The 25,007-nt window shown below is 34.2% G+C and overlaps 4 protein-coding genes across 5 annotated transcripts; 2 read left to right on the top strand and 2 right to left on the bottom strand.

Annotated features, from left to right (window-relative positions):
* Nucleotides 1-303: 303 nt before the first annotated feature.
* LOC140977565 (AUGMIN subunit 2-like) lies at nt 304-2,788 on the bottom strand. Its single transcript, XM_073442316.1, has 6 exons — nt 2,423-2,788; nt 2,179-2,301; nt 1,914-2,018; nt 1,061-1,129; nt 635-747; nt 304-532 (listed from the first exon to the last, which is right to left on the bottom strand). The coding sequence occupies exons 1-6, from the start codon at nt 2,546-2,548 to the stop codon at nt 469-471; spliced, it is 600 nt and encodes a 199-aa protein (XP_073298417.1). The 5' UTR covers nt 2,549-2,788; the 3' UTR covers nt 304-468.
* Nucleotides 2,789-4,580: 1,792 nt separating this feature from the next.
* On the top strand, nt 4,581-11,493 carry LOC140976905 (protein ALTERED PHOSPHATE STARVATION RESPONSE 1-like). Of its 2 annotated transcripts, none has more exons than XM_073441317.1 (6): nt 4,581-4,708; nt 7,687-8,975; nt 9,371-9,555; nt 9,764-9,984; nt 10,461-10,797; nt 10,876-11,493. In XM_073441317.1, the coding sequence occupies exons 2-6, from the start codon at nt 8,174-8,176 to the stop codon at nt 11,296-11,298; spliced, it is 1,968 nt and encodes a 655-aa protein (XP_073297418.1). In that variant the 5' UTR covers nt 4,581-4,708; nt 7,687-8,173; the 3' UTR covers nt 11,299-11,493. The 2 variants fall into 2 exon arrangements, with proteins under 2 accessions (XP_073297418.1, XP_073297417.1); XM_073441316.1 differs by having other exon boundaries at nt 4,616-4,765.
* Nucleotides 11,494-11,564: 71 nt separating this feature from the next.
* Nucleotides 11,565-12,554, bottom strand: LOC140976906 (photosystem I reaction center subunit psaK, chloroplastic-like). The gene is made up of 3 exons (XM_073441318.1): nt 12,325-12,554; nt 12,146-12,226; nt 11,565-11,938 (listed from the first exon to the last, which is right to left on the bottom strand). The coding sequence occupies exons 1-3, from the start codon at nt 12,412-12,414 to the stop codon at nt 11,711-11,713; spliced, it is 399 nt and encodes a 132-aa protein (XP_073297419.1). The 5' UTR covers nt 12,415-12,554; the 3' UTR covers nt 11,565-11,710.
* A 4,919-nt stretch (nt 12,555-17,473) lies between these two features.
* On the top strand, nt 17,474-19,697 carry LOC140977564 (protein kinase PINOID-like). Its single transcript, XM_073442314.1, has 2 exons — nt 17,474-18,247; nt 18,797-19,697. Exons 1-2 carry the CDS (start codon nt 17,697-17,699, stop codon nt 19,563-19,565), a joined length of 1,320 nt encoding a protein of 439 aa, XP_073298415.1. The 5' UTR covers nt 17,474-17,696; the 3' UTR covers nt 19,566-19,697.
* Nucleotides 19,698-25,007: the final 5,310 nt, after the last annotated feature.

Raw genomic sequence — 25,007 nt, 5'->3', positions numbered from 1 at the left:
ATCATAGTGTCTTATTTTTACATTTCATTGATTCAAACCGTCCGGCCTATAGTAAGATCAACCATTTTTGGATGTCAAAATTGCCTCGGAATTGGATTTCAATTTAGACTCAAAACAACTCAATGGGACAACAAAAACATTTACATTTGCATGTTTGATTGCATATGAATCCGATAAAACTGTTGAATATTGAATGAAAACATATATATAAGGTAAACATTTATATATATTGCTCAACCACATTTTTGTAGGAATGATGATTGATTTGTTTGACACGTTAAGTGGCCATTTGGGATAGTAACTAAATTACAAGGAAGCTATTATTTGTGTTTCATAATTTGTTAGATATACGTTATTTTATAAATGGATAAATGTCTCTTCGGATAGTTCTCGACTCTCCCGTCACTCTTTGAGAGGAAGTACCAACTCTTAGGGTTTGAAGCATGGCAAACGACTCCCTCATAGCCGTCATGGCTTCAAAGAAACGAGTGCAAGATGCCAATGCGGCGGCAGGAATAGGACGGAGCATTTCCTAAATCATAAGGCAACAAAGGGTAGCTTACATTCTCAATAGATAATGACCATATTTTTAAACTCTGGTAATGCAAAAGTGTGGGATGCTCAGTTAACTTACCCCCATATTGTGGGTGGTTCCTTAAAGTTCTGGATCCATTGAAAATCAGCTGTGGAAGTCGTCAAGGAACCATAATCACTTGCTGCCTTCATAAGCAATTCTGAGAATTGTTTCTGTACAAATCAGGAACAAAATCATAAGAATCAAAATTATCTTCCAATATTTTGAGTGAAGTGGAAGAGTGGTGATTGTCGTTTCGAATCTAAATTTCTGAGTCATTCATATCCTAGTAGACATTCAGAACGATCCCAAGGCCAGCCTCCATGGTTACAGCTTACGAACCTTGAAGGACAAATTCTGCCAGGTGTGTTCTCTACACTCATGCATATATGTAATGATTTGATTTCGAGAAAGTAAGTCGAGCTTGAACGTGCACTTCCACATGCAAATGACTGGGAGCTTTTGATTGTCTCAACAAGAACATACCTGATACTCAGCTTCCACAGGAATGCAATCTAATGAGAAAGGTTGTTGGAGGCGAGCTATAATCCTGTCCTGAGGAGAGAGTACATAAGCACAAGACTCTTGTGCATGAATTACCATAAAAGGGCGTAAACAACACAGATTTTTTCCTTCACAGCAGGATGAAAAAAGATTATATCAATTTACGACAGTTCTATTTTACTCTTAAATTATCATTATAAATATTTGCCACACAAATTCAAGTTGCTTTAACCACTTTACTGTAAACTCTGTTATGATGACCCTCCTATAAACTCGAATAGGATATGTTATCATGTGATATCCACCCCACATTAAAATCCCATGTTCCCTCTATAAATCGGTGTTATTTCATTTAGGTTCATTGATTCATTGTCCAAATCTGACTTGATTTCTATGGATCGGCTAAGATTTATTCTTTCCAAAGGTAAGGAGATTAGGATAATACCTATTCACATAATCACATCTCCATCTGATTAGTGTTTTTTTTTCTTTAGTTTTTTCCTAGATTGAAGATTTTTTCCTTATCTTTTGTTCTTGATTTGAGGAAGTGATTGAAGCTTCCCTCTCCATTTAAACGTTTATGTATTCTGCAGAATGATATGAGAAATATGAAGTTTTATTCTCAAAATTCCACACTAGATCGTAGATATGACACCACCAATTGTCTCTCAAAATGGGTGAAACAGAATCTGTTTAATCTATTCTCCAATGAGCACAGAGATTTAAAAGTTAAAACACTCACTTTAATATTCTCGAAGATCCGTAGATCTCCATTTCAAAACTTCTAATCAAGACATAAAGCAAACGTGCAACAACATTCACCAAGGTACATTACCTTGTTCAAAATTACATCTTTCAGGATAGTGGTGATCCGAGCTAAAGTTTCAATCTTCTTTTCCATTTCACTCGCATGAGTTAAATGAGCAACACTCTTGTCCTCCTGATATTCCAAAACAGACAAGTTCAGTCCTCTTCACAAGAAGCAATTAATCATAGATAGGATTCACACAATCACAGGAGCAAGTAATTCAAAACTCAGCCATTCAAAAAAGCAAATGTTGATGCCAAGGTCATTGTAGGAGAAAAATCGAAAACATCACCTTTCCTTGAAGTTCGACTTGCAGATCCGTAATTTTTCGATGCACAGCAGTTAACTCTCCCAAAATCCTAATCAAGTCATCCCTCTTCTCACCGGAACCACTTGACAAGTTCAGCATATCTTCCTAATCCAACAAATACACAAAATCAAAATACAAGATCCATAAGTTCATAACACTCCGAGTATCACAATTCACAACAATGCCAATTTGAAAATCGTAAACAACCTTATGAAAGTATAAGGACCTGTGATGGAGGCGGAGGCACTGAGAATCCTAGATTGGCAGCGATGGATCGGGGATCGGACAGTCCACCCACTCTTCTCAGTGGTTTCTTTCCCACCCACCTCGTGTCGCCGCCGCCCACGGACATTTCTGTATACCCGGAAGAGCGAGTGTATATCTAAAAACGCAAGTAAACTAAGCGTATGTAGGCTAAAGGAGAGGTAGTGAACAGTGGCGGAGGGTTGGCCGGCGGTGCAGAAGGTACCAGGCGGGTTTTACGGCATACGATTTTCGAATTTAAATGAATGACAGTGGCAGGAAGCCGGATCGCCGAGGTGGACCGCTGTCGGGGTAGGTTCTCTTAACCACTGTTATTTTTTAAAAAAATGGAAAATAAAAAATGGCACTCATTGGATATTGAAGAAAAGGTCTCTTTGTCTCGCAAGTATTATATAATATTTTTTTGCATATAATTATATAAACAAATAATATTTTAAGCGTAAAAATATAATATTTTTAATAATTTAAATATTTTTACTCAAATTAACATATATAACAAAATATTTATTTATGATATATCTAACAAAAAATAGTATTTTTACCTTAAAAAATAATAATTTGGACACAAAACTTAATATTTTCCAGAGACGAGTTAAAAATTCGTATGACAAATTGACCTGTAAAATAGTCCATATTTGAAGATTAGAGATAATTGCGCTAAATATCTCCATGAAATTCTCTTTGAATTGATACATCTGTTTAACAAATTTGAGCATTGCAATTCATCTATTAATACACAAATTGTGTCAATATTCATGTTAAATTCTCTTTGAGCTAATACCCTTCTATAAAGGATTTAAACATTTTAGTTCATATGTTGTATTTTTTTGACATGCATGCATCTATTTATTTGAGAAAATTACATCAAATACCTATCAACGTTTTTTGTGTTTTTCATTTTTTTTTGAATTTAATATAAGATTGACTGACGCAATTAAATCGAAAAAATTGTAGAAAAATTTGATTTACCGTAGAAAAAGATAATTTCTGGTAATTAATTTGATAAGCTCAAAAACTGCTCATCTTATGCTAAAAATAAAAGTTTATCACAATTGTTTCGATTTAACTATGTCAATTAATCATATATTGAAAGCGCATATATTGAAAGCGAAAAAAAATTAAAAACAACAAAAAATTTTTATGGGTAGTTGACATAATTTCATCATATAAACAGATGTCTGCATGTCAAAAAAACTATAACAGATGAACTAAAATATTCAAATTTAGGGATATTAGCTCAACTATAATTTTCATATGAACATTAATGACACAATTTGCATATTAATTTATGACACAAATGTTCAAATTTGTTACACAAAAATATTAGCTCAACAAAAATTTTCCCAATATAGTTAGCGCAATTATCTCTAATCTTCAAATATGGGTAGGATGCGTACAAATGCATAAAAATAAAACATTTTTAAATTGAATTAAATTATTATCTTTTTAATTGTCTTTCAACATTTAATTATTTTAAAATAACTTTTCCCAAATAAGTATGTGCTTGTAATGAATGCATTATTAGTTGATTGGTTAAAAATACACTGTTAATCTTTAATTTTACATAATAATAAAAAAAAACACTTTTAAGTTAAAGAAGTATTTTTACTATTAGACAAAAACTTGTGTGAAATGGTCTCACGAGTCGTTTTTTGTGATACGGATCTTTTATTTGGGTCATCCATGAAAAATTATTNTGGTCATCCATTAAAAAACATTACTTTTTATGCTAAAAATATTACTTTTTATTATGAATATCGGTAGGGTTGACCCGTCTCACATATAAAAATTCGTAAGACCGTCTCACAAAAGATCTACTCTCTAATGCAATTTTACGGCTTCGAAAATAAATATTTATTTGTATGTAATAATTTTTTAAAATTATATTCGATTTGCATGTTAAATATAAAAGTATTAATTGTATTTGTATAGTTTATAAGTTCAAAATTTTCGAGAAAAATAAGTTTCAAAAATGAATAAATAGTAATAAAAACTCTGTTACACTTATATATTCAAAGATGGAGATTATTAAAAAAAAAAATTTTGAGATACACAAAACTATGCACAACACATTATTAAATAGGAAGTAATATTTTGACAGCAACGTTTCAATAAAGGAAGGTGTAAAGTGGATAAACCTAGTTTTCCACAAAGCAAGCACCTTTGCTTAGGATTCTTCCTCCAACTGAGCTTGGGAATCGAGTGGTCGTGGCCTCGTGGGTCTGCCGTTTTAACATTTCTCTGTCTTGTATGTATATCTTCGGCTTCTTTCTTGCTGTAGTCTGATGAAAGAAACCACACTCGAGTAAATCCTTTAAAACCTCTGATTTTATTGTTTCAAGATTATATATTTTGCTGTGGTTTTTCTTTTTTCTCCTTTATATGCTATTTTATTTTCGGCATTCGTCGTGTCTGGCTGCCGTGTCAGCACCATTGTTTTGTAGCTGTCATCTGTTTGTTACTTGGAAGCAAAAAACGATGTATTATCGGTAGTATTTGTGACCTGTTTGAGGGAAAATTTGTACTTTAAAGAGTATCATTTGTTCGAAAGTTCTTGTACTGTGTGTTTTGACAGCGAACTTTATAATTTGCGGAACAAAAGAAGAAAACTATGCTGTTTTTGTCTGGAGATGGGCTTTGTTCAATGTTGTGAATGATTCCCAGTAACTCCTCTTCTGTAATTGATCAAGAACTCGACCTCGAATATGCACGCACCCAACACCGCATTCAATCGATATTCAACGTAAACTAAAGAATCAGAAAACAGGAAAACAAGAACACAAACACGGGGAATTATAGTGGTTCGGCTCACTTCGCCTACATCCACTTTAGAACTCAGAGCAAGATTTATTGATCCACCGAGAGAGATACAAAAGTTTACAAAAATAGAATGAATTCCCTATCTTCTACAAGTCACGCTTATTTGTATTCAAGCTTTCTGCCAACAGGACTAACTGTCCATTGACTAACTTAACTACTTAATTATATAAGTATTAGTCAACTAATTAGTTATTAGTAGCTCAGCAATAAACATCCAAGAACGACTTTGTACCGATCACATCTTTTGTAGTGAATCTGATAATGATATGTTGATCTACTTTGGCTACAAATCTCTACCTGATCAGCATGTAAATATCCCTTGCTCTTCATTTTTCCCCTTCCCTCCTTCCTAAGTAGGCTTTCCAAGTTTGGTCAGTGTCAGACAATGCTGAAACTTTGTTCATGTCAACACTTGAGTCAGCATATCAGTCAGCATATAAGATGGATTGTCATCAGTCCCAATCTTCCTTATCTTCACCGGCCTTGAGATACCATATCCCCTATAAAGTGAAGCCTAACGGCTATATGTTTTGTCCTCTCATGATGCACTGGATTTTTCATCAACTGCACAACTCCTTGACTATCACAATACACCAAAGTTCCAGCCTGACTTCCTTCTAACTCTTCAACCAAGCCTTTTATCCGTAAGGCTTCCTTAAATGCCTTTGTGGCAGCAACATATTCTGCCTCTGTGGTGGAGAATGCTACAATAGGTTGAAGGGTAGACTTCCAGCTGACAGCATTACCATATAGAGTAAACACATAACCCGTTTGCGACTTCCTCTAATCTCTGTCACCAGCAAAATCTGCGTCCACATAACCTGCAATTTTCTCATTCATTTTCCAATTGTTATCGTATTTTAAACCAACCACTTTTATTCCTTTAAGATACCTTAATACCCATTTCACAGCCTGCCAATGGTTAGGGCCAGGATTCGACATAAACCTGCTTACCAAGCTTGATGCATATGCTATATCAAGCCTCGTATACACCATGCCATGGATAACAATTCAGGTGGCACTGGAGTATGGTACTTTAAGCATTTCTCCAGCTTCTTCTTCACTCTTTGGGCTTTGTTCTGAAGATAGTTTAAAACATGCTCCGATTGGTGTTGTCACAATCTTTGCATTTTGCATATTAAACCTTGTAAGGACTTTACCTATATATGCTTGGTGTGTGATGTGTAAATGAGCCAAAGGATACCTGATTTAGTCTCTTGATTTCATTGCTTGCAATGAGTATATCATCCACGTATAATATCAAGTACAATATGTTGTCATTCTCCGATTTCTTAAAGTAAAAGCAGCCAGCATCTCTGATATCCACTGTTGACCATGTATCCATCAAACCTTAAGTATAACTGGCGGGATGACTGTTTCAAACCATATAATGATCTCGTTAAGAGACAAACTTTGTGTTCCTCACCGGCTGATACATACTCTTCTGGTTGGGCCATATAAATGGTCTCCTCAAACTCTCCACGTAAGAAGGCCGTCTTGACATCCATTTGCTCTAATTACATATCATAATGTGTCACAAATGACAATAGTATTCTAATGGACGAGTGTTTTACTACTGGTGAAAAAATCTATGTATAATATATTCTTTTTTGTTGAGAGCAACCCTTTGCCACTGGCCTTGCTTAATATTTTGCTTCCATAGTCCCCGGGACTCAATCCTTGAACTTATATATCCATTTTTAAACCTATAATCCTTTGTTTTCGAGGATTATCCACTAGTATCCAGGTGTGGTTCTTGTTTGCTCCTCTTCACCGCGTTGGGGCGCACGCCTTAGATGAAATACCGGGAGCATCACCCACCTCGAGAGCTTATCAAAGATTTTTACCGAGGGCCCTCACCTCCTTCGTTTAAGCATCCGATGATTCCACCCATATGACTCGATCTAGACGACGACTCTAATACCACTTGTTGATCCGTGATGAGCTCTCGAGGTGGGTGATGCTCCTGGTATTATATGTAAAACGTGCGTCCCAATGCATTGAAGAGAAGTGACCTCGATTGGAGGACAAATAGAATTCAGGGGAGGCCTGAACCATGAGAATAATGGTGAAACTTTGTTTGAGGGGAGGATTGATGGGAATGTAACCAAAGTCCTATATTGGAATATCAAGAGAAAGATAATGAGTTAATAAGTTGAAATGATATCTCCATTGATATGAGGCTTTTTGGATAAAGTCCGAAAACAAATCAACGAGGGTTTATAGCTAAAGTGGACGATATCGTACCATTGTGAAGATAAGTAACTTCCATTGTACAACATTTAATGCTGAAAGCTTCTATTATTATTTAAGGGTGTCGAATTGCATTCTGAGCTCAAAGTGAAAAGGCTAATGGTTTTTGTTTTAATAGTCTTGTTTTCTGATTTATTCCTATTGAATCTGCAGATTTTTTGGGCACTAACTGACGCATGTCTGAAGGACTTCAGATCTTTTATTGGTTTGCGAGCTTGGTGGAGTTTTTGAACTTTGTTATTTTAGTACCTTTCTGCACTTCAGTTCTTGAATTTGTCATGCTGTGAAGTGTCAGAATGGTTCTAAGGATTCAGTCTTAGATTTTTAGCACATCGTTTCCATGCTTCTTTGAGAGCATAATCTATTTCGCTCGGTGTAGTGTCAGAATAGTTCTAAGGATTTCATCTTAGGAATGCCATTTCCATGCTGCTCTCAGAGCATCATTGCTGTGTGTATCACTTGGATATTTTATTATGCTGGGCAGAAACAGCATTTCAAGTTGTCCTATAAACAATGAAATGTGATGTTAATCCTCTAGAACATGAAGATCATGGTATAGATTCTGCAAGGAGGTAAATTTTGAAGAGATAGAAATTCTGCCTTGCTACAATTCTTTTTAGCATATTCAGATTCGTGAAAAATGGGATGTGGTGCATCAAGAATTGATCGGGAAGAGCGGGTGAGGATTTGCAGGGAGAGGAAGAGGCTTATGAAACAGTTGTTGGGATACAGAAATGAATTTGCTGATGCTCTGTTGGTGTATTTAAGATCACTAAAAAATACTGGAGCGACCCTTAGACAGTTTACCGAATCTGAATCACTGGAACTTGAGGAAAACACTTCTGATTTTGCATTTCCTCCTTCGCCTCCAGCCCCTCCTCCTCCTCCTCCTCCTTTGCCGCCTTCATCCCCACCACCAACTTCATTCAGCCCTGATTCAAGGAAGCTTAAGAATAAACACGCTCATTCTGCTGTGGAAGAAGAAATAGAAATTGATGAGGATATCAATCGCACTCCGCCACCTCCACCTACCGGTTTTTCTTGGGATTATTGGGACCCTTTTGGTTCTTCATCACCCCAATGTGATAAACAAAGTGAAACAATGGAACAAGAGGAGGAGAATTGGGCTGAGACAAATACTGAATTTATAGATGAAGACGAGGAAGAAGCCATTGATGCTACTAAAGAAATTGATAAGATTCCCATGAATCAGCGGAGGCTTGAACTCGTTGATGACAATTCCTCAATGATGAGCTGGCATGCTAAAGACACAGCTGATATGGGTATGGTGGTTTGGAGGAATAACAAGACCTTGAGCAGTATTGTTAAGGATTTGGATGAATATTTCCTCAAAGCATCTGGCACTGTGAAGAATATAGCTGTTGTTATAGATGTCAATACGGGTTATTCTTTCCATTATAATGGCATAAAAGAGAACAAGAGTAACTACTTTTTCCCTCTTTATCGAAGCAAACTGTTTGGTTTTTCCCATCATGGTTTATGATATCTCTTAAACTAGACATACCGAGCAAATTTGTTGTCATGATGTTATTTCCTCTATGCTTTTGTCGAATTCCATCTTATCTGTTTTTATGTCCATCCAACTTTCCGAGGATGGCATTTTTCCAAATGCACGAGTTCCTTTTTTTGGTGTATTGTGCTCAGCCTGATGATATTGAAATTCCCTGGGTTATGTGAAGGAAAGCATTTCTGATGCTAATTTGTAATGGAACATCATCCTTCTAATCTAAGTTTTAACTAATTATGGCAAGCGGTTTATTCTCTGGGAACCAAATAGGCAAGACATTTTTGGGGCTTACACCATCTATATTTGCAGGGAAGAGGAGCAACTCAACAAAAGTTTTTCGTGCTCTGACTTGGAGTTGGTCCCTTAAATCACTTCACTCCTCAAGAGAAGCTGAACTTTACTCTGAATCTAGTGAACCCTGTAAACCTGGAGCTCATGGCATCACTCTCCAAAAGCTCTATTCTGAGGAGAAGAAGCTCCATAAGGATGTTAAGGTAATGGGTTGAAAATAAAGTATAAGTACATTACCAAAGAATAGCATTGTACTCTTTGTTGTAAGGATATACGATTTAGAAAGAAAATCATAGAGATTCAGCTGATAAAATGGATTCCCATGTTTGTCTAAACCTTGATAAAGTGACAAGTGTATTATTATGTCTATAAGCAAATTTAATGGCAAGCTTGCTTTTATATTTTTTGAAGGAGGAGGTGAATGCGAAGGTGGAGTATGGGAGAAAATCTTTGCTGCTGCAGAGACAAGAGGAAGACCATGATTGGACCAAGGCAGAGAAAACTCGGCTAACCGTTGAAAGTTTGGAATCGTATATTTTATCTATACAAGAATCGATCAATGGGTCTTATTCAACTATATCAAAACTTATAAACGAGGAGCTACACCCTCAGATTGTTGTGCTGGCTTCAGGGTAAATTCGCAAGTTATTGAACTTTAGTGTGTTGGATGTATTTAGTTGCTAGCTGGGACGACAACCTTTGAAATTGCGGGCCTAAATAAATATTGGAAGAATTTGTTTATACCGAGTGTCAAATTGTTTTCTTGTATGGTCAGAAAAATCAAATGAAGGGGAAATAGCTTATATCAGCTAACTGATTTAAATAAAATTGAAGCCTCTTTTGTTTTCCCCGAGTCGAGATCTATGCCTGTCTAATCTCTTATGATATATCTAATTTTCATACTTCATTGCGCATGAGGGGGATGTATTGAAGTATAAAAATTATTGTTGGGTCATCTTCCATGTGGTTGAGTTTTTCAAATTAATCTCCAATTCAGATGTCACAGGATAGCCAATTTTCAGATTTTGAATCTCACTAGATACTTGCTTCCGGTCTTTTGACTTATACCCACTAAGTTCAAACCATCACTGTGTTTCTTCTTATGCAGATTGATGCATATGTGGCAGACAATGCACAAGTGTCATCAAGTCCAGAGCCATATATCTCAGCAGCTGATCCATCTAGCAGATCAGCAACACATTGAACCTACTTCTGAATACCATCTACAGGCTGCAGCTCAGCTCCATACAGAGGTCACTTCTTGGTACAGTAGCTTCTGCAAACTCATAAAATTTCAGCGAGAATATGTAGGTACCCTCAGGAAATGGACCGAACTTACCTGTTGCCTTGCAAATATCGGCGGCACTCAACAGAGTGATAACTCTTTAAAATTGGATGCCCTTCTCGGAGAATGGCTGCATCAACTCAATAATTTACAAGATAAGGTAACTTGTTTGATTAAATCTTGAAGCACCAGTTAAGTTTCTAACTTGGTTCAATTTTTTCCCATTATTCATCTGCAGATGGTGTCTGAAGCTATCAAGGGCCTGGTATCTGCTGTTGAAACCATAGCCTTACAGCAGCAAGAAGAATACAACATGCGCAAGAGATCTGAAAAACTGGGGCGGAAACTGGAAAGAGAACTCAATTCCCTTTCAGAAGTCGAATTTAAGTTTGAGGGAAGTTTTTCTCTTGAAGAAACCAACTCAGTGACCACGTCCAAGCATCCTTTGTTGATTAGGCGCGCCAAAGTTGAGGCTCTCAGGACATTAGTGGATGATGAGAAAGCCAAGTATATAAATTGTGTCAAAGCCACTCAAGTCATGATTCTGAACCATCTACAGACGAGGCTACCAAATGCATTTGGTGCACTAATGGACTACTCAAAAGCTTGTGTTCATAGCTTTGAGGCAATTCTTGATGGCCTCATTGCATCAGAGCAGTAAGGGTGAATTGAATATAATGTTCTGTGGACGTGCACAACTTATGGAAAACAGGCAGTTGTTGATTGATGTTTTAACCGATGTGCAAGAGTAGTTGAGTTGTAGATTAACTGCTTAAGTTCAAGTCCATATACGTTATCCTATCAAAGCATGTCAGCTTTTAACGATCATCTTGAATATGTTTGATTAAATCTTGAATAGCCCAGTGAAATGCCTTTTTTATTCCACGGTAAAAATTCAGTTATATAAAAGAAAATGAAATAACGATATCCTATTAACCTATTCTCCACCATTAACGATGACTGGTATTGCAACATCATACAAATTACATCAATAATCTAACGAGTCGAGTTGATCAATATGCACATAACATTAAACATAACGAGATAAAGCATCTCTGCGAAGCAAAGACAATTTAGATGGCACCGATGTTTTTGAGACCAAGTACAACCCCAACTCCAATAATGTGGCCTACAACACCACACGCCAATGTATCAGCCAACGTGAACCCCGCAGGATCGCCAGTCTGCAGACCGGATTCCCTCACCTCCAGCTTCAACCCCGCAGTCGCCTTACGGTTCGCAGATGGAGCCAACCCAAATCGACCCGCAAACAACATTAAACTAGTTGCTGTCACCATTATCTGCATTTTGATTAGAAACAAAAAATAATTGTTTTAAATTCCAACAATCAAAAAAAATTTTTTTTTAATTCATACAATAAAAAACTAGCGTAGTAGGAAAAGAAATAGACCCAGGTCACTTGTTTCATCTCATCTAATACAAGGACGACAAAGTTATCGACTTTCTTGAATTCCCAGAAAGATTTAATAGTATGTTAACAACTTTACCAAATTAGTAGGTGATCCAATGAAGTCACAGCGAGCTCCTAAAGCTCCCTGCCCTCTGCGCTTAATGGGCTGAAGTGCTACCTGGAAAACCAACAAAAACATATGTTTCAACTCTTGGAATACAATCCCAGATCAAATTTCCGAATCTTAAGCGCCAACTTGAGGGATATTTGACTTACCAAGCTCTTCACATGAGAAACTACAGGTGCTGTTTGAGGCCTGAGCCCATTGAATTGTGGCAGAGAAGTCATCATCACTGTAGAAGCCATTTCTCTGCTGAAGAGATCGGTCAGATTATCTGATTAAAATGCAAATAATCCTATACTCAAATAATCAAGATCTCGCGAAACTCAGTGTTATATGTTTGTGAATGGAATTGAAACAAAGCCACACAAATAGCTCGTGGCCTTAGAGTTGCAGAAATGGATACACTGAAATATTTGCCGCTGAGATGGCAATGATGTATTGGTCGATCCTAGTTGGATAAGATATGCTGAGTCGTGTCTTTGTTAAACATCTAGGCTAGCTTGTTATACGTGATGGCTTACTGGATCAAGTTGCTTTATAGTAGATATTTGCACTTGGGCCAGATTTTCCCATGGCGATTGTCCAAGTTAACCTATTAAGGTTACCCAGTTGAGCTTTCGGCCCCTATTTTTTCCTTCCGTAGGAGGACCCAAACTCCCAAAGCATCCTAATGAGTGTCGAGTAGTGGCGATAAATCCATGCTGCTCGAGCGTCTTTGTGGTTCGTGTTCCGTTATGATCGAGGAGTTGGGAGGTCGGGGTTCGAACTTATCATACTCGGCTTGCCTCGAGAACTTTGAGATCGGGTACGAGTACGACTGTTCGGGTCGAATGTACGTTATAAGTACTCAGGTTATTGAAGATGTTGAAACTATTTTGTGGGCTCACATAATTTAATTAATTATATATGAACAAGTTATCCAATAAAAGATCAGATAAAGTGATATAATTAATTATGAGTTTCCAAGTATCAAATAAATTGTTATGATACATCTTATGTGTAGAAACTCGGTCTTATTAAATCTTCTATGATGGGTCGAATACTGCTAAAGTTATATAAGGTTACGGTCCTTAAGAACATAGAATAACACACAATATATATGGTACACATATTCTAGATCTCTCTTCTTTTCTCATCTGAGACAAGAATAAAGTGGTTGATTCTTTGTTGTCTCAATTAGCTATTTGAGTTGTTCTTAGAATTTAATATCATGCAGACTCAGACTCGTAATAGAGCAAGTTTTTTCCCTACCTATTTTGGTGACTCACTAGATATAAAATTATTAAAAAAGGTTCTTTTATTAAATTCCATTTTGGGACGACTTAGATTCACATTTACAAGACTGGTTCAAACTACTTCTCTAACAAAACCAATCAATTAATAATTTGGCAGATTATTTAATCACTTGACTAAACATTGTAATAACAATGTCTACTTTCCTTGTCATTGGGAACTGCTGATCTCCTTTTCAATTGGACCAAAACATTAAAGAATCGTACTTGAAAAACTGCAAGGTTTTTTTAAAAAAAACTATCAATAACAAAATAAAAAATTAAGAAGAAACACAGAAAGACTTGCAGAAATCATCGACCAAATCTAACGAATTAGATACACAAACATATTATAATTTGTGCCATCTTTCGAGCAAACATTGAAACAATGCAAACTGTTTTGGAGTTAATTTTTTTTGTTAATAAAAAATAGTATCCGGAATTATTAATTCATTCTATTGAGTTCCTTCTCGTTTGGTGATTATGTTGTCAGTCATAATTAAATAGAAAAGTTAACAATTTGTTTATTTATTTTTTTAACCTTGGGAACTCTAAAACACATACGCTATCTTATGTAGCGCTCTGAGTAAATCCAAAATATCAATGCAATAATCTGTAGATCACGTTAATCAAATAAACTATATTGAACAAATCAAATATGACATTAGGGATGATATACCGTATCAATATCGTACCGAAAATTATATATTGTATACCGTATCGAAAATTACTGAATAAGCAAATTCATACCGATTGTCGGTACGTCTAACTAACATATCGATCATATCGAAATTATACATTATACCGATATTTCGGTACAATATCGGTATATATAATTTTATAATGAAAAAAACTTGCATTTTTTATATTTTATAATTTTTTTGATTTAAAATTTTTATATATTTTTCGGTATTTCAATATATATCGAAATTTTCAAATTTTATATTATTATCGTATCGAAAAATTCAATATTATTATCATATCGTATCGAAATCTTCGATATATTAAAAATCGATAAATTCAATATTTTTTTCATACTATAACTTCGATATATTTTTATTTTGCAGACGCTAGCAGTGTTTGTGTGTTGTCGACGTGAACAACATATTTTGTCCTCATGTCTGCTTGTCAAAACAGAGGGAATATTGGTATTGTGTTTTCTCTCTTAATTTATAAAATAATATAATAAATAATTGATATAATAAATGTGAAAAAGACGACGTAATTAAGTCAACAAACATCTCATCAATGACGTATTAAAATCTTAATTACTTGTCCATTTAGTTGATTTAATTACTCCTAAATCGATCTTATGAAATGATAAAGAGAAACATTAAAAGATGGTAAATCTTGAAAAGAGAAGACCGATCCCGCAAAAATCTCCATCCCAAGATTACCAAACAGTAACCTCAATTATCCCACATTTGTACCTGTTTAGTTCTTCATTGACAATATTAATTCATGTACATTTTAGTAATCCCAAGTCGTATGTTTGGCCAGTTTGGTGTTTGTTCATTGAACGTGAAATTAGTCACCGACGAACACCAAAGACCCCATTGTCTATATATCACCCCGACCACGGTTTAACATTGGGAAATTACGGGTTAATTACGGATTTATAATTAAATCTTTCTAAATTTATTTTCGGTTTATTCAAACAAAATGTTTTGTATCTCGTACCCGTCTCGATCAATATTAAGACAAAATGTCAATTTATGTATGTATCTAATTTTTAAAATCATGTAGATCAAGAATTAGTAGAAAATATCAATTATACAAACAAAATTTCAATTTTACCATTTATTTGTAATATCAATTATACAAACAAATTTTCAATTTTACCATTTATTTGTAGAATAGGTATCTTGTGATATAAACAAATTTTCAATTTTACCATTTATTTGTAGAGTAGGTATCTTGTGAGACGGTCTCACAAATCTTTATCTGTGAGACAGGTCAACCCTATCGATATTCACAATAAAAAATAATACTTTTAGCATAAAAAGTAATACTTTTTTCATGGATGGCTCGAATAAGAGATCCGTCTAACGAAATACGATCCGTGAGACCGTCTCACATAAGTTTTTATCTTATTTGCATGATACGTGTTTATATGTTCGGGAATTTTTTTTAATAAAAAAAAAAAAGCAAAGTGATCGAAGACGAAAAAAATATTATTTTACATTTTCGAAACAAGTAATTGAATAATTATAAACGTTATTTATTTATTTATGATTGAATATGCGTTAATTATTTTTGTTATTATTACATGTGTTTGGTTCACGAAATTACAAAAAAGGACGACCAAATCTGACCCAATCAAACGGCAAACACGCCATAGCCGAGATGGGCAATCTCGACATTCTCAGTCTTCTTGGTCTCCGCGTGTCAGGATCTTGGCACTCCAAAAACCCGTACGTGCGAAGATGCATGTGTCATTCTGTTCGCACCTAAGCATAGCTCTTGCCCGGAAATTATTATATTATATTATATTATATTATATTATAATATAAATGACATGGTCACATAAATATGCATGACTAATGATATCCGGAGATTGAATTCGGCCCACTCTCGGTAGCTCATGTGGATTTGGGTCCAATATTTAGAAAATCTTGGAATGTCATCTTTATAACAGAGTCTGTCAGGAGATCACATCACACAAAGCTGGTGGGAGGTTTTTCAAGAGGTCATGTCGACCGACCACCCATACGTCCGTAATCTCATCAATCAGGAGTTGGCCGACCTCCCATAATGATCCGAGCCGACCTCCCCGCATATGGTCTCGTGTTGATTGGGAGTGTTTCGACCGAGCTCTCACAGTATCCAGATTGTAGACGGACTTATGCCTAGGAGAGCTCCTACTCAAACATTAACGGGTAGCCACAGAAATAAAGCCCAAAAAGTTAAAGTCCGTAAATATTTAATCTAATTTCGTCCAAGATTTTGAGAATCTAGACCTACTAAATCAGGACTTTAGTCTTCTCCTATAAATATCAGATTTGATTCATTTTTATGTATTTATATACATTCACTCACTCTACACACATAATATTCTATCTGCTTTCTAATATCTGAATTGAACGTCGGAGAAGCTACACCGCGACAACTTTTTGGCTCCCTTTTAAAGTTCTTGTTTGTGCTTCCATATTTTGAAGGTCCGATCTGAGCTCCCAAAGTGAGATCCGACCTTCTATCTACCATCCCGAATTTTAACATCATCAAATTTGTTTTAAAGAATAGGGACTATGAATAATTTTATTATTATTATTTTTTTCCGTCAAATTTTTCATATATTTTTTGTCATCCAACTTTGTTTCTTTGACTTCGTCCATGTAATAGCCATGCAAATAATAACATGTACTTGAAAAAAGAGGAAACAATCTTGGTGTGTTTTGTTGATAAAAATATATATTTATTTTAATTTAGCTAACTTAAATCTAAGTTATTATGAGTAATCTTAGTAATTAATCAATATTATTGATTAGAATAAAATAATGAGTTTATTACTGAACAATTATTGTCGCATTCAGTTCATTAATATTTTTTTTGAAAACATAAAATAAAATATAATATAATACATACAAATTATAACTGCTTGTGAATTGAAACTAGGTAGCTAGTACTGTCCATTATTTATGGTTGCAGTTCAAAATTTTAAATATTTTAAACGAGAGGTGCTGTACTTCAATATAATATTTTATTATATTATATTATATTATTATATTATATNTTTAAAATAAAATATATTAATATTTTTTATATATAGAATTGGACTGAGATTTAGTGAACCTTAAATAACCCTCAACGGCCGAATTTTTTTATTTTTTTAAAAAATCAGAATTGAAGCTTTCTTATTAATGTCTTCTGTACGGAAACCCTAGTTTGCTGTTTAAGGCTGCTGCTCTTATTTAATCCACACTTTCTTTAAATTAAAGGGCTCTCCGTATTTGGATTGAGGTTTTGGCTCTAGCGTGAATTGTTGACTTTGCAATCTCTTCCTGTGGTGGTGTTGATTGGTTTTTTTTTTTGTTTTTTTATATATAAATTAATTAGCGTCTTGCTCTCATGTTTCTTGGTATTTGATTTCGAAGCGGAAAGGAAAATTTAATCAATACTCCTAAAGCATTCGTCACATTAAATGATCCATTGTTCCTTTTTTTTTTAAAAAAAAATAACTTTTGACTGGATGATTGTTGTTCAACTTTCTGGGTGAAAAAAATTCCTTCACCGTGCATGCAAACGCGCGCAGAATGGTAGACTCACGGAGGAATTTGGATGAGATGATTTTTGCACGAGGATTTTACTCCAGCAAAAGCTCCAGGAGCAGTGACACTACGATAAGCCATCGCACCAGCTTCAGCAGGCTTTCTTTCGAGCTGCCGACGAGCTCCCCGGAGAATCAGGCGGCGATGACGCCGCACCGCTCGTCGGGATCGTCGTTCCAAGTCATCCGTTCGAAAACGGGGATGATGAGTTTCCGGGACTTCAGCCTTGTCCGGCAGATCGGCAGCGGAGACATCGGCAGAGTTTATCTCTGCCGCATCCGTGGCGGGGATGAGCGGCAGCTCTACGCCATGAAAGTGGTGGACAATGAAGTGCTAGCCATGAAGAAGAAAACCCAAAGAGCTGAGACTGAAAGGAAGATCATGAGATTATTAGACCACCCGTTTTTGCCCACTCTGAAGGCAGAATTCGAGGCCTCCAATTTTTCTTGCGTGGTGATGGAGTATTGTTCCGGCGGGGATTTACATTCTTTGAGGCACAAACAGCCGCAGAAACGTTTCTCTATCAGCTCGGCGAGGTAAATTAATAATAAATTATTATTTCTAATTATCTTCTATTTTGTCAGCTTGTATAAATCAGAATATATTTCAAAGGGTGATCATCTATTTGAGAAAAGCTGAGGCTTGTGTCATCAGGATAATGTAGAATATGACTCTGTCTGTTATACGTCTGTGTTTTTGTTTGATTATGCTATATAAGACCGTTCATTCAAGTTCTTTTCTTAAACATGTACTGTGTTTGTCTCATTTCTTGCAAAAAATAAAGAACTCCGCAGTTAGCTGTATTGAAATTTGTTCAAGAAACCTGCAAAAAAGGAAACCAAGAAAATTTTAATTCTCATGTATTAACTTTATCCCAGATAAGGATCCCTGTTCTTTATTATTTTCCAAATCCGGGTTTTCTTGTTTAGTCACTTCCTTTAAATCTGAAACCAGAATTTACCTCATCGGATTCTTCACTTTATCGTCTCCACCAAGCAATCAGAAACAGTTGTTTTTAATTCTTTTCACCAACCCCTTAAAAAATGTATTTCTCTTCACTAAACAATTCAATATTTTTTTCCCAGGTTTTATGCAGCTGAAGTTTTGGTAGCACTAGAGTATCTTCATATGTTGGGCATAATATACAGAGATCTGAAGCCCGAAAATGTGCTCGTCAGATCCGACGGTCACATTATGCTCACCGACTTTGATCTTTCCCTATGCGCTGACGCAATCCCCGCCGTCGAATACCCTGACTCCTTACCCGAATCAGCATCTTCATCTGCGGCAGAACAGGGCTCCCGCTACCTCACGGTCCTCACTTTATTCTCATGCATCTCGAACCGGCTCTTCCGGTCCAAAAAGATCCAGACTTTAACCGCGAACCGGATATTCGTGGCCGAGCCAGTCAATGCCCGGTCAAGCTCCTTCGTAGGGACCCATGAGTACGTGGCGCCGGAGGTGGCATCCGGTAGGGCCCACGGTAACGCTGTTGATTGGTGGGCTTTTGGTGTTTTCATGTACGAACTGATTTATGGGCGGACCCCATTTGGTGACGCGAACAACGAAGCAACGCTGCGTAACATCACTAAACAACCGCTGGCGTTCCCCAACGAGTGGCGCTGCGGCGCAAGCGAAGCCCACGCCAGGGGTCTGATATCCGGTTTGCTCAACAAGGATCCGGGTCGGAGGCTCGGGTCGAAGCGGGGAGCAGCGGAGGTGAAGACCCACCCGTTTTTCCAGGGGTTGAATTTTGCCCTGATTCGGTCCGTGATGCCACCCAGTGTACCGGGATTCAGGAGACAGAAGACGGTTACGTCACGTAGCCAAACGGCGCCGTTCAATGTGTTCTGAAATAATTTTTTTATGGTGATGACTGGTGAGTGTCGGAGATTTTGGTTAGGAGGAAGCCACAGTATATTTAATTAAACATATTATTATTATTATATGAAGATGGGTTTCTTTTTTAAAAATGTACAGGCAAATACAAGTAGTGATATGTGATTTTCAAATTATTGACTATCACATTTGAATCTTTTTTACACATTATTGGAGAGTAGGTTACCTTATAGACATCTTTATATTCACGAGATGGATAATTTTAACAAAAATAATATTTTGACATAAAAAATAATTCATATTCATAGATAGTATCGGGTAAGATATTTGTCTTACAAAATTATTTTGTCAGACAGTCTCAGATAAATTTTTAATGCGGCCTTTTCACTTAACAAACTCTTTATAACAACAATATTCCCAAGTCGTCTTTGTTTTGTTAGAAAAGAACTCCAAAAGGTGCATCATGAAACCATTACAACGTAGAAAACGAGAAATTTCAAGACCTAAAGACGAGAAGTTACCGAGTTGTCTTAATTTATTGTTGATTAATCATTAAAGTTAGCATTTCATAATTAGTTTAAATGAGAGATAATTATATAGAATTGCTAATTAATATACACACACCAAAAAGTGTAGAGGGGAGATTCCTCTTGTCTAAGTAGTACATAAATCTTGCCAAAATCAAGTAGCCTTTTGTTCAAATTAATGCTGATTATGTCATTCTTGTAGAGAGTTGCCTAGTACCCCACATAGCCTCAACTTTGGGGTCCAATTTCCAAATAAAATATTTTTTAAATAATTTTTTTTTTTTTTAAAAAAATGAAAAATGTGGGCACAAATCCTTCCAAAAATGCTGTTGCCAAGAGTTTGGTAGATCAAAATTCTTTCTTGGATGGTAACAACACATATGGGGAACCAGTGGGCATCCCGCATCATGTGAAGCTTTTTAATAATGTTGGGACAACAAACAAGACCATGCATTGACGTCCACTATATATTATTGCTTGTATTGTGGGAAAGACATCGTCTTTACGGTTTATTTGGATCGAGTAATTTGAAATCAACTCTTTGTTATTTTGATCGAGCAAGATTTTAAGTTTAGTACGTATCGTCCAATTCACAATATACATGTAGCAACTATCATGTGTTTCGAAAACATTATATTAATCTTGGATGTCCTAGTTAGGCACACACTCGTACATAAAAAAACGTGTACTTTAGAATCGGAATATTATAAAAAGCGATTGCGAGAAGAAAAGACTTGAAGATTAATTTGACCTTGAAGATCTGGAACATGCCGGCGGCATCGAAGTATCTAAGCGAGTTTAGCTAGTACGAAATAAAGGCGTTCTCATGCATCGATAAACATATCATATGTACGATATAAGGTTGTATTTGGATTGACGGATTTCAAATTGTTATTTTAGATAAAACAATATCATTAACTTCAAATCCACATCTCGTAAAATGTTTGTTTCCTATTTTAAGACTATTGTAGTCGAATTGACATAGAAAACATTAAAATTTGTGCAAGAGAGTTGTATGGTGTAAGAGCAACTTTGCAGTATTTTTTTTACAATTATATTTTTTTCTACATAGATTCAAATATAGACATCAAATGAAAATTTAATTTTTTTTATTTATACGTATAATTAAAAATAGGAAAAGACAAATACCAGTCTGGTTGCATTTAAGACATTAACTTTGTCAAATTAAATTTAATAATATTCGCAAAATAAAGAAGATCAAAATAACATTTGACATATTATTTTAACTTCTCAAACATTTGTTAGAACTCTTGTTGTGTAATTAAAAAATGCATATTTTATATATTATTATTATAATATTTTTCGCTTGAAATATATGGCCACGTGACGCATTAATCATTGAAAATCAATAAAAGTATTTGATAATTTAATTATTCATATTTTGATGTTTGACTGCACATGGAATGTCCATTTTCCCACCCTGTCAACCGATGATCAGCCCACCCTTTCGTGAGCCCAGTTAAATACAACAATTACTGGCCCATTGGGCCCAATTTCCTACCAATATGGGACCCATGTTATGTTGCTAATTCCAGGCTTGGACATCTTTTAAAAAAATTGTAAATCTTTAATTATTCTATATTATTATAATAATATTAAAATAAGAGAGTTCTATAATAAATTAATAACTTTTTTAAATTAATTTGATGAAGCTTTGAGCACATTAAAATTATAAATTTTTTTGCCTTCACCCCTGGATCGAAGAGCTTTTTTTCCCACTTTAATCACAATCTCTGAATATTCTTTCAAAGCATGATCATAGATGCAAGTGACTCAAACTACTCATAAGTAGCTCGTGAGCGATTCTGCCAAAACTTGATTCAAGCTTGATTTGATCAAAGCTCGATTCAAGTTCGAGTAGCTCGATTCTTCAATTGAGTTAAGTTTGAATTTTATTTGTTTATACTCGAGAAAGTTGCGTGTTACGAATATATATATTTATAAAAGATAACCAATTTAAAGGTATTTTTATCCACATATATATAAATTTAAATCTTAAAATTATGGTACTATCATTTTTTTAGCCTTTTTTAACTCAATTAACTTAATATTTTTATGAATTGAGCTGGAGATTGAATTTAATACTCGATAGTTGGAGTCAAGCTCAAAGTTGATAAAATTAAAATCGAGTAGAGGACTGGATTTTTGTGCACTTCTAAGATTGAGACGGTTTAAAAAAAAAAAAAAAAAGATTGAGACGAGGAATGATTCAAATTCTTATTAATTAATAAATTATTGAATTTATTGGTTCAAGTAGAGTACCCAAAAGGTCAAAACTGAAAGATAAAATTCAAAATTTCAATTAATAATTGATTAAAAAGATATAAAAATCAATATTTCAAGATAGAATATTTATTATTTAATCTTAAACAGTAAAAAGGCGATATAAGTATGCATTGGTACTTGTGCCTAGCTAATAGCACACTAGCTCTCAAAGACTTTGGAATTCACAATAAAAAATGATCGAATAAAAAAAATTATTCGTGTTTTTGTTTGATGGTAAATTTTCAAACTCGTCTCAAATTAGAATTTTTTTAATTGTCTAGTACTAGGATTATAAATTTATAACTTTAGATATGTTTATTTATTTACAAATCTCCAAAGAAAACACGATATGTAAAAAAAGATAAAATGGCCATGATTTTATAAAAATAATAAAATTGAATATTTGTGGACATGAGAAGTTATATTTAAATAAAAAAAATTTATTTGTGAAAACTAATGAAGTGTATGACCATGAAACCACCATAGTTTTTTTTTTTTTTTTTTTTTTATAGCAGAAAAAGACTTAAACATTAGATAAATCCAAAGAAGCAACATCCATCAGTCACGATGGGTACAAAACATGAACTCAACAGAAAGGTGAAACCACGATAGTTTTTATTGAGATTGAAGTTTAAATAAATGCAAAAACTTGTGTGAGACGGTCTCACAGGTCGTATTTTGTAAGACATATCTCTTATTTGGGTCATCCATGAAAAAATATTACTTTTTATTGTGAATATCGGTAGGATTGACTCGTCTCACAGATAAAGATTCGTGAGTGGATCTCAAAAAAAAAAACTATTCTGAAATAAATACTTTTTATAAGAACTCGAGTTTAATCAAATAGTTTTTCCGCATGTGAAACATTGCACAATTATTATTAACCAACTGAAGGACACACAACACTCATCGCACAACTTGCAAACACCATACAAAATATCAAATTTATAGATTCAAGCATTTTCACCTTTTTAGATTATTTCCAAGAATTTTATGTATTTTTCATTCAAAATTTCAGCAAGTTTTATTGAAATTTTCTTAATTATGGATTCCTAGTGATCTATAAAATTACAATCATGTTAAGAATTTGTTTTCTTCAATTTCCAATATCGTTTACATCAATTTCTTTTATTTCGGTAGATATTAATTTAAGATAACATAACTAATGATCAAATTAAAGATTCACAATTGTTTCTTTAAAAATTAGATTTTCATTATTTTTACTCACTTGGGTACTCTTTGCACCTCATATTCCATTCGTTATAAGGTATGATCGCTCATCCTACGATTCAAATAGTATCAAAAAATATTTGATGTTATAATGATTTATAAGTTTAATAATTTGTAAAATTTGAGTAAAATATTAGATAAGACAAATTTATAATCAATTAATATCTCATTATTCATACCAAATTGTGTTAGTAAACGGATGTAAGCTAACATGTACAATCCGATAACACAAGCTTCCTCTAATACAATTAGCTAGGTTTTTAATATATGTATTAATTGATTTTGACAATATGTTGAGTAGAACATTAAAGCAATACATTTTTTCATAATAAAAATAATTTATTTTTTTAGTTACGCAATGAAATATATAAATATAAATACAAGTAAAAGATTGGTATGGTTATAATAACTATCATGAGCATATTTTCTTTAAATTTTATCCAAATTATTGAAATTTTAAATGATTATATACTTTCTTATATAAAAAATTATTACAAGAAAACATTAAATTAAAAATAACAGAAAAAACTAATACAAAAAATCGGAATTTTATTCCTACCCTGTACTTAAAATATCTATGTAGAACCCTTTAAAAAGAAAAAAAAATCTGCCTGTAAAATAAAAATTTACTTTGAGGTTCCTTTTGAAACGAGGCATGGAAAGGAATATACCAACTTTAATCGAAATCATGAGACGTAAATACTTATGCATTCTCTTACATTTGAGTACTTGTTATTGTTATTATGCCATACGAGTCACGATTGTAGACAGCAAAATTTTGACTCTCATTTTCACTAATAAAATTTGAGTTTTTTAAAGTACTTAAAAATATTCACAATATTAATGAGATAATGTCTATTTTTGAATTTTGATGTATTGTTTTCACGACACGATGGATTTTCACAATCTTAGTTCAAAGTCGCATCTGTAGCATGCATTCCTAATGCATTTTGTTTCGGAAATATTTATAGCTATTATATTAATTTTCGGTCGAATCAATCTTGTTCAAAGAACTTAATTGTTTAAAATGCATCTATTCACAATCAGAATATAAATAATCTAAATTTGAGACTTGTAAAATGTAAAGCTTCATATTCTTAAGATTGCATTTACTTGGATTGATGAAATTTAATATGATAAATAATATTGTGGTTATTAAAATATTTAAATTGAATGTGGAATAATGATTGATAAACAATAATATATTTACTTTTTGATTGATTTAATTACGGATAAAGCAATAGACTATGATTTTACATTTATTAATAATTAATAAAAATTAATAAGAATATATTAAACATAATATTGTAATTTTCTTTACATTGATGTAGAATAAAAATTAATATATAGATAAATAATGATTTCGAGTAAACATTTGATGGGATTATATGGGAAAGTAAACAACACAACTTAA

Source organism: Primulina huaijiensis, chromosome 5, assembly GCF_012295235.1.
Source record: "Primulina huaijiensis isolate GDHJ02 chromosome 5, ASM1229523v2, whole genome shotgun sequence".
In the NCBI taxonomy this organism is placed as follows: Eukaryota; Viridiplantae; Streptophyta; class Magnoliopsida; order Lamiales; family Gesneriaceae; genus Primulina; species Primulina huaijiensis.
This window is presented reverse-complemented; position numbering and strand designations above follow the sequence as displayed.